Source organism: Harpia harpyja, chromosome 7, assembly GCF_026419915.1.
Source record: "Harpia harpyja isolate bHarHar1 chromosome 7, bHarHar1 primary haplotype, whole genome shotgun sequence".
Classification (NCBI taxonomy): domain Eukaryota; kingdom Metazoa; phylum Chordata; class Aves; order Accipitriformes; family Accipitridae; genus Harpia; species Harpia harpyja.
The window spans coordinates 20,751,723-20,768,464 of record NC_068946.1 but is presented as its reverse complement, the minus strand read 5'-3'; the positions used below and the strand labels follow the sequence as shown (position 1 = coordinate 20,768,464).

Sequence of the window (16,742 nt, the reverse complement as noted above, 5' to 3'; positions counted from 1 at the left end):
TAAATGAATAATCTGTATAGTTTGGATTTTGTATTTCCTGATGACATAGAACCAAGCTGAACTTCAGTCAATTTTGACAGATCAGCTGATGACCCAGATATCTGATTTTTACATAGAAGTAAAATATGACAGAAAATACTGTTCTTTTGTTGAATTGAAAATAAAATTCCTCAGATTTCTTTAGCTTCTTGTAAAGAGAAAGTTCACTCCCTCTATTTTAAAGTATCTAATGGATTTGCAATGGTAAAAAAAAAAGAAAAAATTACTTCCTAGCAAAGTTGAAAATAAAAAAGTTATTCTGTGAGAGCAAGAAGAAAAGAAGTAGTTTACTGAAAGACTGTAGCTTCTCAGAGCATTAAAGGAGTGATCATAGAACACATGCAAGTGCCCCCCATGGTAGGAAAACCTTTGCAATGTGCTTGCCTGCAGTCTTGCAGGGTTTCTGAACAATGGTGAAAATACCGAAATGTGGCTTTTGTGAAGCTTAGAAAAGAAAAAGGCTTGAGAAATACTAGTGTTAGATACAATGAAGAATAGGACATTATATCCTGAAGTTTAGCTTAAGCTCTTCTATGTCACAATATTGTCTTGTTCTTCTACCTGGATTTAAGTATTTTGAGCTTATTCATAGCTGGAATCGATGCCTCTGTCTTATGCACTGTGCAGACATACAGAAATAATCTTTTATTTGTTCTTGGAGCCACAGAAAATCTCTAAATGAAAGAATGCAGAAGAGAGATATTAGACCTAAGAACAAAACCTGAAATAATATTCTTCTCTGGGTACCCCTTTCAATTGCAACAACATCAATTTACACAAGGAATAATCTTAGCTGCACTAACCAAGAAACAAGAATCAGGTTTCATGCGGATATATAAGTCTTGCTTCAGTAAAAACAGAACAGAGAATGTGACTGAATTAGAACTGGTAAACTTAAGGATAACAACATTGTCATTAGAATTATGATGATGACAGAAATACACATTTTTTAGTGATATTTAGCAAAAAAGTGTTAAGTGAGAGAGGCATGTTCCTAAAAAACTTATGACTTCAAAGACATTCAAATAAAAGTTAAGGCACTGATGTCTTTTTAAAACTTTTATTATATTGCATAAGCTATAACATTTTACAAATCTTAGTTACATTTTCAGCAACAGATACACTGATACTGTAGTAAATACAGAGATGAAAAGACACCTCTGAAAACATATAAAAAGGTAGAAATACTTAAAACCAGGATGCTGAATATCAAGAAAGTTTTACATAAACAATATCCACACTAGAGTGTTTTTGAAAACAATTGCCAAGGTAATGAAGTGTTTGTTGAATGTAAGGCTCCAACGTGCAAGGTGGTGAGCACAGTCAGTTCACCTACCTTTCAGCATCTCAGAGCCAGGCTTTTTATGAACTCCATGCTCTAATGAGCACTAAAAAGTGTCAGTCTACACAATAAGATGTAAAATTACTGTTCTAGCATGGACTGAAGTGCAACAAGTGCTTCAAAGGAACTGAATCGGTTAACTGGGGAATAAAGTACCAGTACATTTTGAGGAGGGGGAATATAGGAATGTTCAATAAGTCTTAAACTGACTGAAAAAAAATTCATTTGGTAAAATAATTTTCAAGCTGAGTGCTAATACTAAAAATGACACAGTTTTCCCCTGCCAGTCTAAAAAAAAAAAATCTGAAGCCATTTTTTTTTTTGGTAATCAGAACACACCGAATACTGCTTTTCAAAGAAAAAGAAGCTCAAATTAAAGTAATTTAAACCACCTTTCATATAAATTCTTTAACACAAATGTAGCTGCCTACTGTCAGAAGTGTGGCACAAATAAGTGCAAACTGCTATAAAAGAATGCTCACTTTTAACTCTGTAGGTATAGTACTGTGTTTTGCATTATTCCACTAAATTAAAAAAAAAAAAAAAGCAGAAGCTTGGGTTATATAAACAATGCAGGTTAGGCTCCAAATGGAGATAAAAATTGGTTCTAGGAAGTAAGAATTAAGTACCTATCTCCACACCCTTTCTGCTTCTACTGGCAAGGAAGGTTAGCAGCTGAAAAAAGGATTTTTATCATTATAATAGTTTTCATATATAAACATATATTAATTTAATTTTTGAAGTTAAAATCCCAGTTTCATACCTGTAAAACCAGTGACTTCAAGATGCTTACTCTTGACTTATGAAGTTGAATCAGGTCCCATATGTGCATTTTTAAAAGATACTACTGTTCAGATTGCTAAAGATATATTTTTTTAAATTTCTTTTCAAACATAAAATACAAAACCCCAGGGTTTACAGCAATTACCATCATCATCAACATGCAGGAGTCAGTATTCCAACATAAAAAACACTAGATCTGCCTTTCAAAATATTATAAAACCTACATAATTGTAAGTATGAATTGAGGTTTTTTTGGCTAACAGAAAAAAAACCCATAATGTGCTTTTCAGATAGTCAGGTGTCCCACTGATAAAATAAGCCTGATGAAAGAGAAAGGCACTTCAGCAGGCTAATTTTTCTTCAGATTTTCCTAATATGCAGTACTAGACAATGGATGTAGTGTACTGCCTTTTAATTTGCACAGTGTTAGATTAGTAATATTGTTAACCTGTTTCACTTTTTAACTAAAGAGAAGAGTTTAGACTGGTGCCTATTCATTTCATCCTCTTTGGTACAAATTACTGCATAAAAACAAAGCAGACAACTAAACATTCCTACATCCTGCATTACTTTTTGTGCAACATCTCTAGCTCTACATTGGTAAATAATGTCCCTAAACATCAAATCAGTTTTGGTTTCAGGTTTGTAAGATACAAGAGTTCTTTTATTTTCTGACAGTTCTATCAAGATTTTTCCTGTTAATCAAAAGGAATTTTTAAGTGATTCCCCCCCCTTTTTAAAAAAAAAATTCTATAATTTGTGGCATTTGGTGACAATCTGAAAGTTACTATCAATTAGCTTATTCTAGGTAACACAGCCAGATTAATGTGAACACAGCTGCATTCTATTTAGCCTGATCACTTCCCTTATATTTATGATACATCAAAGCACTGACCTAAGCCACACGAATTAATCTGCAGAAGCAAGCCTTGGCTGACTCCATAAACCACCTTATCAGAAGTATGTAAGACCTGGAACCGTATACCCTTCTGCAAGAAGAATACCAACATCATGTATTGCAACTATGGTGGGGAAACTGTCCTGAAGTTTATTAACCACCTTTCACCCTAAGTATATGACAAAATTTGGTGTTGAGTGTTCTGTATCTACTTAATACCTTTCACTTTAAACTCTACTTACATCTATGTGGCTTTTTGCAGAAGCTGACAGCTCAAGAAGCATCTTGTGAAAAACTTAGATATAATTCTTGCAAACATTTGTGTTCTTCAGAAAGAATCAATTCCAGCGAAGCACAAATACGTATCAGTTTGGAAACAAGCATCACAAAGAAGCTATATCCTTTCCAATTTTCCCCACTTATTCCCTCTCCTTAGAGGGGGGCTTACAATAAAGGTGCTTCAGGCACGTCCCACTTCTTATTCTTAAGGTAATCAACCTCCATATGCAAATAAGTGAAAACCTCTGAATGTTTCCCTGGCCTTTCCAAAGAACAGTGTGCCACGAATCCTTGCTGCTTCTTGCATAGATCTAATGTTAGCACTAGCATTTTAGCGCTCTGTTTGTGCTGCAATACTGAGCCAACAGAAAAAAATCTTAAAAAATAAATTCAGTGATTCCTATAAATTCGTGTGTGGAAATCATATATATAAATATAGAAAAGCATTAGTTTGACCACAAAGACAAGTTTCATGATAACATTTTGTCTTTTCCACATATGTTACACATCATGTACGGTTATCTCTGGAATTAAAATTTTTAGAACTCAGTGTAGTCAAACTCCTTTTTTTAATGATCTAAAACCAAAAAGAATTCTAGTCGCTAATAGGTAATACAGGTTTCCAGTGCATAAATTCCAACATACAGCCGGAACATGAAGACTCCAATAATATATTCTGTAAGTACTGAATATAAATATGAAGTATACTTCTAATAATTTTAGTTATATAGAATTTTAATGTCATTGTGTGCTTATGGGCATCAGCTGTTTTCATGTAGCATTCATCTTTGCAGATACAACTGCAACAATTTCTTTCTACAGAATAGTTTTCTCATATTCTGACACAGAAAACAAGTCCTGTATTTATTTTTAATATAAAACTCAACTTCAGAAAAGCCTTTTCAAGTGTAACCAGCAGCATAAGACATTTGTGATAAACGCTAGCAAGTTACACGCAGAAAAGTTGGTGTATGGGATCTACAAAGCAAGCAAAGATAGCTGTGGCTTGACTGGCATGGATAGAAGCAACAGCAGAAGACAGCCTTGGAAATGGTATTACCAGAACTGCAGCATGTGCACTCCAGAAAAGAATTTAAATACTCCACAAAAAGAAAAGTCCACACCCTCATTAAACAAGGGAGGAGCTACTATTTAATAGAGATACCAATCCTATATATGATGAGATGTCTATTTTTCAGAAAACTTTGTTCTATCTTTCTTCCTACTACTGAGAAGCCTAGCAGCAAGAAACTCCTGCATGAAGATGTGTTCCACTCTGACATGCTTTGTTGGCTAGAAGCTGAAATGCATCATTGATGCACAGCCTTTAAAGGGGCCATTTTGCACTACCATACATGCAGGGTAAAATTGTGACTAATGCAGACAGCCAAAAGCTCCTTTAGAATGATGGTACAGAACCGAACTCCTCTCTTTGCTCTTAATCAGCTAGCAGAGCAGACGAGAATCTGTACTACCTAAGTACATTTTTTGGCACTGTTACTTTGAAGTCCCAAAGTTATAACTGATCTTTTCAACATTTCTAATCCTTTTTCTTTGGTGACCAGATACCTAGTCTGATGCAGAACAAGAACACTGGAGTGCAAAACTTCATTCCTTTGAACTCACATGAATAAAGCCATTTATAGTAGTCTGTATTTTTTAACAATACAGGTAAGTTTGAGGAATTAGGTCTTTTGGGTATATACAATGAAAAAATGCATTGAAAAAATCTGCAATATATTTAAGTTACTGTAGGTGAACAAAATTTCAAGTAGAGACATATCAATTTAATATTAACACCTCAAAACCATTAGCTTGTCAGAGATTTTCTGTTATGTTCAACAGAATATATAATATTCTCTTTTTGAAAAGGGAGCCATCAGAACTGATGCAACTTAAGAGCAGGGCAATATTAAACCTCAAAAGTCAAAGCAGCTTTCAGAAGAAATGTCCATCTACACAAAATATATAAATTGATTCCTACTAACATATATAAGAAAGCAAAGGATGAAAATATCAGTATTTGGGGCTAGAGAGTTACCCATACACAAAATCCAGTGGAACTGCACATAGGGGAAAAAAAAAATATTATGAAAATGTATTCAGTATAGGAAAATTGAATTACAGTTACCTAAAAAGAGTACCAAAAGCATGCTAATATGACAAGCCATCTTCACCTCTGAAGTAAATGAATCATATAATTAAACCAGATTGTTTTGTCCAATTTAATTATAGACTTACTTGCACACCTATCTCAAACTTATTTTGCACTTTCATACTTGTGAACTCAACAAGAACATCATACTTTGTTCATGAAGCAACTGCACACCAGAAGTTGGATTGATGTATTGCTAGTACCATTCTGGTTACCTTGCGTATTCTTCTAGAAACAGGACCAGACAACTGACAATCCCCACATAACAGACATACTTCACAGCAACATTTCCTGAGTAAATATTCCCAGAAGCCCAGCTGCATAGGATATTTCCCAACTCTTGAGTGTACTACAGGGCAGACAACCGAATGTACCTCACCCCACAATTCCAATGTAGGCATTGTATGTTTGGGTCTTGGTACAGAACCTTAACCAAGCTCTAAGGGAAATATTTATAAAGCTTTTTTAGCATGATTTATAATCAAACTGCCAAAGCCAAAATGCTGGAACTTATTTCATCAGAGAAACAGCTTCAAAGCCACAGAAAGACATTCTATATACTATATGAAGCACATTAAGGGATGTATCTACTTTTCTGTTAGCCAAAGTTGAAACAATCACTTCAACAAGATGAACATTAAAAATAAAGAATATTCTGATGGCCTTTTCCTTCCTCTATACATATCTTAGTTACATTTCATGCATTCATGACTTTTGGTAAATTTAACTCTAAGATGAGTCATAAGTAGTATTTATATTGCATTATAGACCAAATTTTGCAATCTGCTCTCTCATGCTGGTAAAACCCCCCAACTTTTAAAGCCTGTTTAACCCCTCTGCGATGCACAACCTAGACAAAAGCAGCTCAGGCTGGCAAAATGTAGGCACATAAACCTCTGATGATCTTCCATTTTTTAAAACATAAAATGAAAAGCAACAGTACCCAACTTTCCTGCTGAAGGAAACTATTTCAAAGACATAATTTGTCTAAACTTGCACACTGGGCCAAACTTATAAATATGCAGCAATTCAAGACTATGTTGTGGAGCACAACTGACCCAACAGCACGCAGAAGAGAAGACTGTAACTGACAACGAAGCCAAAACAAGACACTGGGATCAGTAGCAGCAGCAGCTTCGAATGCTACCAGAACCAGTCCTTTTCTGCTGGATGTGGACACTTCATCACAGATGTCAGTCTTCAACGTCCACGGTTCGTAACAAAGCAGATTAAAACAAAGCAAATGGGCAACATCTTAAGACAGCAGGGACCATGAACTGCAGCGGCCACAGAGCTTGTACACTTTCCCCTTCTGCCACTGCTATATGGAATAGCAAACTTTTGCACATGGATGGGCACAAAGGGAGGGCAGTAATGCTATAGAGCTCTACTGATAAATCCAACAGAGCTCATCTGCTGGTGTCACGGGACTAACTGATGAAACATTTTACATTATACAAAGAAGTAGTAACAGATCCCTAGAAAAGTTCATGTATAAAATACTGTACAGATGGTCACATTGATTAGGAACAAGGCTGAGGAATGGCTTTAAACTAGTCTACCAATGCATTAGCAACAAGTACAAAAAAAGTGAAATGCGCCTACATTTCTCACCACGCATTCCCAGAGGTGTGTCCAAGAATGACAGGCTAATTAAAATGTGGGCCTTCCCTACACTGCCAGCAAAACTAGGAACTGGAAAATTTTAATAGTAGCATTTCCCTGTTTTCAATTCACATTGAATATCAATTGCCTGGTTGAAGTTTAGTAACTCAAATCTGTACGTTAAAAAAAAGTAACTTTTCTTGATACTAGAAAACAACCTTTCCCTTGTAAGCCCAACACTGCAGAATTACAGAAGTAGCCAAGAGATCAATAACCAGCAGGGAGAGCAACAAGACAAAGCACATTGTGTTTTAATTTATAGGAATAAGTGGCCTCTCCTCTCTTTTCTTCCAGATACTGGTTTTGCTATCTCTTCTCGTGATAGACGGTCTATCCCTTTTTTTAGCAGAAGGGATACCAGATTCGTGACTTCCTGATACAGTTTTTCTTCTTAGACCTTCTTCATCATGCTGTTCTACGACTGGCCCATTCCCTCCATCCAAAATATGCCTCACAGCCTGGTCCTCCGGAGTGCAAACAGTGGTCCCACTTTCACTGCTACTTAGATCCAGATCTTCCAAGTAAAGGATCTTAGAATGCGGCATATTTTTTATGAAAGTTTTCTCTCTCTCCAGTTTCCTACTAGGATGATGCTCATTCATGTCCACACCAGAGTCCAGACTAGTATCATTACTCTCTGTTTTTCTGCCCTTTTTCAGATCTATGAAAGAATGCCTCACTTGAGCGATCGGCTTTCCATCCAGGGATACAAACCATGCTCGAGGGTGCGGAGATGGTTTTCCTTTAGAGAGTTCCAATAATGTTTGTTCTGAAATACCTTGAAGTTCAGATGAAAATGGAGTCATTACAACCGCTTCATTCAATGTCCCAGGAACAGAGACAGATTCCAGTAAGCTATTAGTGTACCGGCCCCAGTTTGATGTTTGAGAAGGTAAGCCCTCTTCGCTATCTAATGTACTGTTTTCATCTCTGCAGACAGAAGGCTGTGGATGAGAGTGCACTGGCATTTTCGGTAACGTTTGCATGTAACTGTCACGATTCATGGGTTCCATCATGGGGCTATATACTAACTGCCCTTTTCTTGGCAAAGTTGCTGATTTTGCAGGATGCAATTGTTCTGGGGAGTGGAAAAGGTCAGAGGTTTGAAGAATAGCAATAGGTTGATTGTAAAGATGCATTAGATGTTCTGGGATATGGGAAAGCCCATACATCTCCTCTTTCAGTGAAAGGTACCTGTTTTGGTCTTGAATGTCCCTAGGAGCCTGGGAAATAGTAGTGTTACTATGTTTCGGTGGCTGTAAATGCCTAATGCCAGCATTAGGCTCCAATGAATGGGCTGAATTTATTGACTGACCAATCTGACACGATGACTGATAAGAAGCATCCTCTGTGTAGATTTTAAAATTGTCTTGTGATTTTCCCTCTTCTGTGTCTATGGACATCCTTCTTTGAGGGCTGTATGAAGAAATCTTCCGTGTATATAACTGTGACTTATCCTCCAACTGTAAAGACCCTTTGACAGCATTGATGTGATTTATGTGAGTTGTTGACGTTGTCTGGTCTTTTTTTATGACCTCCAGCCTAGTTGCATTTTTTTCCTTCTTTTGCATCCGACCACATTTATCCCTATGCAAAAGACATGCAAGGTGACTGTAGAGCATACTAGGAAATAATAGACTGTTGACTACCAGAGCTGAAGACTAGATTTTGGTTAGGAAGTTGCAGTGTAATGTGACATCACAAACTTAAAATGAAGTTCTGTAATAACTGTAATTTTTGAAGAAATATTAGGCTACACATTATAGTTTAGCTAAGGAAACAAGTCTTAACTTCAAGAGACTATTTTATCAACCTTAAATTCCATTCATGCTGAGCCTCTCTTTTTGCTTACCTGCAGTAACAAAGAAGAACAGAAAAAAATCCAATGATAATGACAACAGTACCTCCCAGTATGGCCGTAAGGAAGACTGTGTGATAGGCTGTTATGTCCTTGGAAACCGCACTAATAATGGATTCTAGATTGTTGAACAAAACCAGACAAGAATTAGTTCTCAAAAACAAATAATTCCACTTGATATGCAGAGCTGTAGCTAATAAATTAAACTGTACTTTTCCAGTGATTTTGTGTTCCTATGGCACTACATTCATCCTTCCCTTTTCACCTTGCTATTTCAGCAAACTAGAAAATACACAAACAGTGGTTACAATATAATGGATCTTCAAAGGTTCATCTCAAGTACTAAAGCCTTACCATGACACGTACTCAATTCCAGTCAAATTACACTTGTATTAGTTGTCCAAACTGACCTAGAAACACAGTCTACATTTTCTATTTAGTGCTTCTATCACAAAGTGCTATCTGTCTTTAAATTTTGACATCATATTTCTCCAATAAGAATCCCTTCATATGAATTTGCAAAACATGCAACAAGTCTACATAAAACAGAATCCACTCAGACCGTTTTACCCAAGACTAATTTTCTTCTTGTATTTCCTCCTGTCATACATCATCCTCAACAGTAAGGGATACAGTCCTGCTGATTTTTAGATCTCCATAGTCACAGTTCCCTTGCAGGCTTCTTCCAAAAGATGGAGACAATATAAATATACAAGTTCAAATACAATCTGGACTTTTCCCCCTATAGCATTTGAAGTTCTAGGAAATTGTTATATGCACAAAGGCATTCAAACAAAAGTTTTCTAACTGTTGAAATTGCATGTCTTTTCTCCCTTTCTGTTGTTAAATAAAGCAATCAAACTGACAGCCTTAGATACATTGTTACTTAGGTTACTCAGTAATTTCTTTGCCAGTCATTGCAATACCTCTTGTTCCAGGCAGTGGAGCTGCTATCCAGTAGCCTAAGTGTTGAGCAGTATATGTCCATACTAATTGACCATCTGCTTCCTTTACCATTCCTAGCCCACGGCTTACCCAAGCACCTGAAAAAAAAAACAGACAAAATATTGCACATGCCATGCAGGATTCTTCTTTATCTCAAACCACTAGCAATTAAGCTATTACCAAAAATATACAAGGTCACAAGAAAAACTGAAACTTCTGACCTATATACTATTTATGACACAGCTTTCACTAAACATGCAAACTTTCTCTCTTGACAATTTCATTTCAAATATACCTGTGTGGACATTTACTTTGAAACAAAGCATCAGAATTACTTACCAGAATTAATTTAATATAATTCATTTTCTATTAACAAATGTTTTTCATAGATATGCACACAAATAATTTGAAAAATCCTATTATATGAGCTTAAGCATGTATGAAGGCCAAGACTAAAAAAAAAAAAAACAAAAACAACTACTAAGGAGCAGGTAATCTAAGCATATGAATACAAGTTTAATATTAGCTAGCAGCACTTAGTGGCAAAGCATTATTGTAGCATAATAAGTTACAATAGGATAAACAGTGTCTTGAATGTTTCTCTCCTTCTCCCTGCCCCAAGGCAGTAACAGTTCAGTTAGCCCAAGGAAGGTCTATTGTTAGGTCACAGATTCCACACCATCTGTTTGGCAACACAAAGGACAGGTATTATGGTATGCCAGCTTCTACAATTAATAAAGCATGCAGTAGAAGAGACAGAATTCTACTTAATGCACTTGAACACATTTATTGTGGACCATCTGTGAAATTCTAAGGACAGAAAACAACCTCATATAAACAACCTTGTATTTTCAAACTGCAAATACTGAGAAGGAGAGAGAACCACCAGCTTTTTTAAAACAACTACCACCAAAGCATGCAAAAAGTATAATTCATATAAGCCCTACAATTTCAATTTTTCTCCGGGACACTTCTTTCACCAAAGCAAAAGGAAATATCAATCAGACAGGAGGTAAAGATGAGAACTCACACATGCCACAATGTGCGCATGCACAGACACGCACACACATGAAGTATCATTCGGCAGTAAAACTTGCAGCCTTCTCCTGGTACTTGTGATGGCTGGCAGAGGGGAATAGCAGCAGCAACCAGCCACCTAGAACCCTGAAAGACGTGGTTTCTCAGTTACCTGGAAAACCTCTTGTCCAGACTCAGGAGCAAAACCAGCCAGAAGAATCTTCCATCCCTAACTCTCATATTAGAGGCCACAACAACAGATCCTCAAATTCTCTGTCCTGTCAACTCTAAGGCAAGATATCACTATAAGGCAAAACTATTGTTTTACAAGTATAGAGGGTGGGTTACTTACAGGCAGATAAAAACCAACACAAACCACCACATATAAAAGGCAAAAAAAAAATTCTAGGTCTCCAGAAGTTCTATCTTGACTGAACAAATCTGTAAGAAGCTATATAATCTCTGCTGTCCTCTTCAGTAAATTATATCTCCCCCGATATACTCCATAGAACATAGTACATATTAAGAAAAACATGAAAATGTGATTTATGAGTAAGCACATATTCTCTATGACTTACTGCAATCCAGACAGAAGGATATGATTCTCAATTTAATGTTGCAATGCAAGCTTTTTTTTTTTTTTTTTAAATTCTATTAAATCCATAAAGTACTTTTGGTACTAATGAGGAAAAATATTTAGTAAGAAGGAAGCCAAGTTCAATATACATCAACAAATTCTGCATTTACAGCAGCTGGAATATAATTACGAAAGCTCATTTTCCAGGAACAGTCTCAGTACTATTACACTTTGAGTAACACCAGGGAACACTGCATAGGCAGACATGTAAAAGCAGTTTCTATCTTCTTCCTGGCATGTATGGATCGGTCTACACAATATCAAACACAGACCTGTTCCCTTACCGCTATCAATACTGACACGGAAGCTCTGATTACCATTATGACATATTCCCCAAGGACTTGAGAGTTTAAAAGTATGTGTCAACATCTTGCTGGGGACAACCCGCATGCAACATCTTTGGATGCCAGAGTCTCCTTATTCAGTGCAGTGGTAGCTCACCATTCAGCTCAGATGGGGGCCTGCTGCTACTTATGGACCCTCCCCTTGCTGGGGAGCCTATGCGTTCAGCTGTCCTCAGTTACCAGAACCTTGACTAAGGAACACCTTGCTGTTACTCAGTTACCATAGAAAAGAGTCATTTTGCACGTCAGATCAAAGGTAAAAATAAAAGAAACGTATTTAAGAATTAACATCCAGAGCAGTGAATACAGTTGCAATTTTGACTGTAGAGAAGAGATGAGGAAGTGGAAGAAAAAGTAGGAGTTATGCACAAAAAGTCTCTATGCTTGTCCACAGTCCTCCTTGTCCTCTCTCAGCAAGCAGCAGTGAAGGCTCCACGCGAACACTACACCTCAGTGAGCACCCATCACAAACAATTTACTTTTACGGAATCTGTCAGAGTACACCCCATCTGACAGGAGAAAAACCAACGGTTTTAATAGTTTTTATTGGGTCAGCATACCACACTCCTGCTCTTGCTCTACCCCCAAGGCCAACATGCCTAAGTAGGCATGTTGAGTAGGCCCCTCAACACCCACATACACACCTTACACTGGTTTATACTCTAGCCTGACCCTGTGCCCAGCTGCTCTAGCTCTGTCAACTATTTGGTTTAGTACCATTGTTGACCTAGTTTTCTGTTTAGTGAGTTAAAACAGTTCAGCATAGGTACAGATGAGCACAGGAGCTGGCAAAAGTGGCTGTGGCCGTAAGAAATCAAACCCCTTTGTGCTATTTTACCATGTCAGACTAAAACCCTTTCTTTGATGAAGAATGTTAACCCTTATCACTGGTTACCCTTCTGAAATCTTCTAGGTGTATAGACAGACTTAATCTTCTATGCCAAAACTTATTCTATTCACTCTTTTCCCAAGAGACAACCTAGCCAATTTTTTATTAGCATATTCTTCATTCAAATTAATGTTCTTTGGTTGTTCTTCATTAAGATGATCAGTTTGTTTCTTGAACATGTAAACAATGCTTTGTTGGAGTTGGTGTCCTCTCCTGTACTTTCAACAGTTGAATAACAGCTTTTTGCCTTAATAAGGAGTAAGACACTTACCACTTCACTCGCATGTATATTTCAAGACCAAGCGTGATGGAAAGTATAAAGTACAATTTAAGACAATCAGTACACTAATGCACACACGCCTAATACAGGACACCTAAATGGGATAAGTGTATGTAGCTCATTACTCACTCCTGACTAAAATTAGACAGGAAGGGATGACAAAAGGTTTAGAATGTCTAATCCCCAGCCTCCTCTTCCCACATATACTGTAAGAACTATGTTGTTCCCTCTGATAACTCTTATTTCCCCTTCATTTCACTTTCTGAATTGCTTTTGTTAACTGAAGTAATATCTATCCAGGTTTAGTGTCAAATGACCTTTAGAGCTATACTCTAGGAAACAAAGCATCCAAGTCTTCAATTCTGATTTGTTTTCTTTTAAGAAGGCATTCACAAAATTACCAGGCTTAAAATTTAACATCACCTAAAACATATGTTCCCTGAATCCTTAGCCTCCTCTGAAAATAAAAATCCATCACATGTAAAATTTGTTCAACAGGAATGCTAATGGATTTTACCAAAGCTTTTTGAACTCATGTAAGCAGGGAAATTCCTTTGACCAATTCAAGTTAACCAATCAAAAATAATACAGAACTCCTAATAAAATTTGTGGCTATTTACCACTACCTCATATATTACTGCAATCACTGTCCCATGACATAGTGTCATGTGCCCAAAACCATACACATATGCTAAAAGGTAGAACAACATGTAACTCAGCCCACTTACCGGTTTTCATATCGAATGTCCATGCAGGTATAGCATCTCCTGATTTTACAGTACTTGTGGGAAGAGGAAGTGTAATCTGAATGGGACCATTTACTTTCAGTTCTTTCCCAGTCAAAAGAACGTTTACGCATATTGCAGCAAGAGGAGCTAATTCCATGCTTTTGAAACCTGAATGTAAGAAATATCTTCTCTGTAATTTTCCATTCATAGTCTATTTCTTAAAAAAAATATTTAGAATTAAGAATCTATCCTTATTATAACTAAAGGCAAGCCCTCATTCGCATCCAGTTAAACAGTCAGCTATCACCAACTTGGTCAAATAAAAATAAACACTTCTTCTCTTCTGGACTTTTAAAATCTTGTGATTAAAATAAAAAACCAGTCATTTCTACACCAAATCTGTAAAAGAGAAACAGACTTTTGACACATAGGTCCAATGCTGAATGTAGAACCAATGATTAGGCAAAACTTGGCTTGGGGGTGGTGGAAGAAGGGTTCTTCCCCTCAGATAATTTGATTACAAAATAGCTAACCTATGTGAAATATAGAAAATATAAGAATTTTTTTTAATTGCAATATACATAACATTGAATCAAACTGAAGACTTATGTAAATATATGACTGCTGCATTTCTCCTTAGTTGAACAGTCCTCTTAAACTCTCCTGTAAGGATTAACTTTCTAATTTGGCAGTTATAATCAACTGAATAGTTAATCATGAGGCTTGTCAAAGCACTCAAAGGAAACATTGCATATACAAAGCTTTACAATGCAGGCTGAAAGTTTGTTTCCTTTGTTTTCCTTACACTAATTTGCAAATACTTCAGAATGCACAATATGACAGGATGGTGAAAGAAGCTGAAACAGAATTAGTAAGTACCAGAATAATGTTAAATCTATGCAAGCTGTTAGAAGCTGGTTGTGAGAAAACTCCTGATGCATCAGATATCAATTAGCTTCCACCTGCCTTAAAAGGAAGCCTGTTCCTTTAGGAGTATATGAATAATTTAAAACACATGCCAGACATTGAAAGGAAAACTCAAAGGGGAGAAACACTGCTTATTCTCTTATGCTTTACATTTAAAGAGGTGAACTATAGATAAGAAAGGTTTTAAAATATTTAAGTCAAGATATCAATATATATGATGATTTTAATTCAGTGGAAATTAAAGGAGAGCATGACAAGTTCAAATAAGCCATGTAGTGGCTGCCTCCTGTGCTGCAATAAATTTAAGAGTCTCATGGCTTCAGGTGCACTGGGAATAGTAAGAAAAGAACAAAAGAAACATGGAACTGCACACAGTACAATCTACCAGAGATTACTGTATTTATGCAAATAAAAAAAAATCTGAAGAATAACAAATACTAAAAGATCCAACTGCATATGAGCAGAGTTATAATGACTCACAAAACCACTTACTGCTTCTCCAGTGAAAAAGATGCACAGAAAACATGATTACAATTGTGCTCGGTATACTTAGTGACTACTTGGTTTCAAACAGGCTTACACAGATTAACTGTCTGTGAGCCAAACTAGAGCTTCCATACAATCTTTATGCTAGGTGTAAAGCTCCTAGAGCCAACCATTCTAGTAAAAATGCAGAAAACCCCTCAGCTGAAGTCAATTGCTGCAGTTTTACTGATTTCTTTAGGTTCACCTAGTTTACACTCTGGCCATAACCATATTTTTAAGGTGCTTACTAAACCAGTTCCACAGTCTCATGAAATCCTGAACATAACCTATACACATACACACACATATGTGTATAAAAAGCAGACTGAAGGAGTATTTCAGTGTAGTAAGACATGGTATGTTCTCATACTACATGGAACAAGACAAAGAGTGACATCAGTTACTTACCTGATGTGTTCATAGCTTACTCCTATAGAACAAAGCCTTGTGATTTAATGCAACAGAAGCAGGTTCTGGCCCTTTTAATTTAAAGCATATGTTTTTCTGAAACACTGTGCACTCATATGCATTATAATTTGAAGATTTCTTCTTTTAAAAAAATTCTTAACATATTTACATACCAGATTTATTTAGAAGAATTCCTGTTGTGTAGAGAAAGCTGTCCACTTTCAAAAATTGCTCTGGCACTGTCAGATAGGCTGTAACATTTGTAATATGGTGATTTGTTGGAAGCTTTATTAAAAATTTTGGAAACTGAACACTTGGTTGAGATTTGGCATCTGTAAAAGAATAATATTTTGTCTTAGCAATGGTAAAACACACAGTGTTTTTATTACTGTTAAGAAATCCATTTAGCATAACAACTTGGTTTCACCCATTTTCTCCATGGTTTGTGTATTTCTAGTCTAGCACTTGTCACAGCCACACATACAGCTCCACAATTAACTGAAAAGCTGGCTTTGAGTAAATAGATATTATAAGAGTATATGAACATGCTTAATTTTTTTTTGTATGTGTACACATGGTTATCACAAAGTGTTTAGATTATGGTCTGCATACACTGAACTTACCAGACAGTTTTCCAGTAATTAAGACAGTATCTTCAAAAAGCCATATATTAGCTTGACTTTGTGGGAATAATGAAAGCGTCACAGACGAGTATACTGTGGAAAGTGATAATATCTGTTACACTGTGCAACCAAAAAAAAATGCTGTTAAGATCTCCAGTTCTGAGGGAATACTGAATAGAGCAGTTAAAAAAAGAGAGTATGTGAAGACTGGATAAATAAATTACTCCTGTTGTCCAGAGCAGGAATTTCAGTGGTTAGGCAGGAAGATCTCTGTTGTATGTTTGCTACTGTTTTGTGCCTTCTATGGATAAACAAGCAGCTAGAACTCTTAAGAGTCCATCTCTTTCAAAAGAAAAAAAAAAACCCACCTCATATAACTTTAAGAGCATGCAATAGTGAA

At 36.3% G+C, this 16,742-nt stretch overlaps 1 protein-coding gene across 1 annotated transcript in view; it reads right to left on the bottom strand.

Annotated features, from left to right (window-relative positions):
* Nucleotides 1-4,086: 4,086 nt before the first annotated feature.
* Nucleotides 4,087-16,742, bottom strand: part of FAM171B (family with sequence similarity 171 member B) — a 36,868-nt gene continuing 24,212 nt past the window's right edge. Inside the window, exons 3-8 of the mRNA XM_052792355.1 lie at nucleotides 16,343-16,435; nucleotides 15,893-16,051; nucleotides 13,860-14,027; nucleotides 9,946-10,062; nucleotides 9,014-9,137; nucleotides 4,087-8,748 (exon numbers count right to left, since the gene is read on the bottom strand). Of these exons, the coding sequence (XP_052648315.1) occupies nucleotides 7,413-8,748; nucleotides 9,014-9,137; nucleotides 9,946-10,062; nucleotides 13,860-14,027; nucleotides 15,893-16,051; nucleotides 16,343-16,435 (1,997 nt within the window). The 3' untranslated portion in view covers nucleotides 4,087-7,412. The remainder of the gene's footprint in view (nucleotides 8,749-9,013; nucleotides 9,138-9,945; nucleotides 10,063-13,859; nucleotides 14,028-15,892; nucleotides 16,052-16,342; nucleotides 16,436-16,742) is intronic.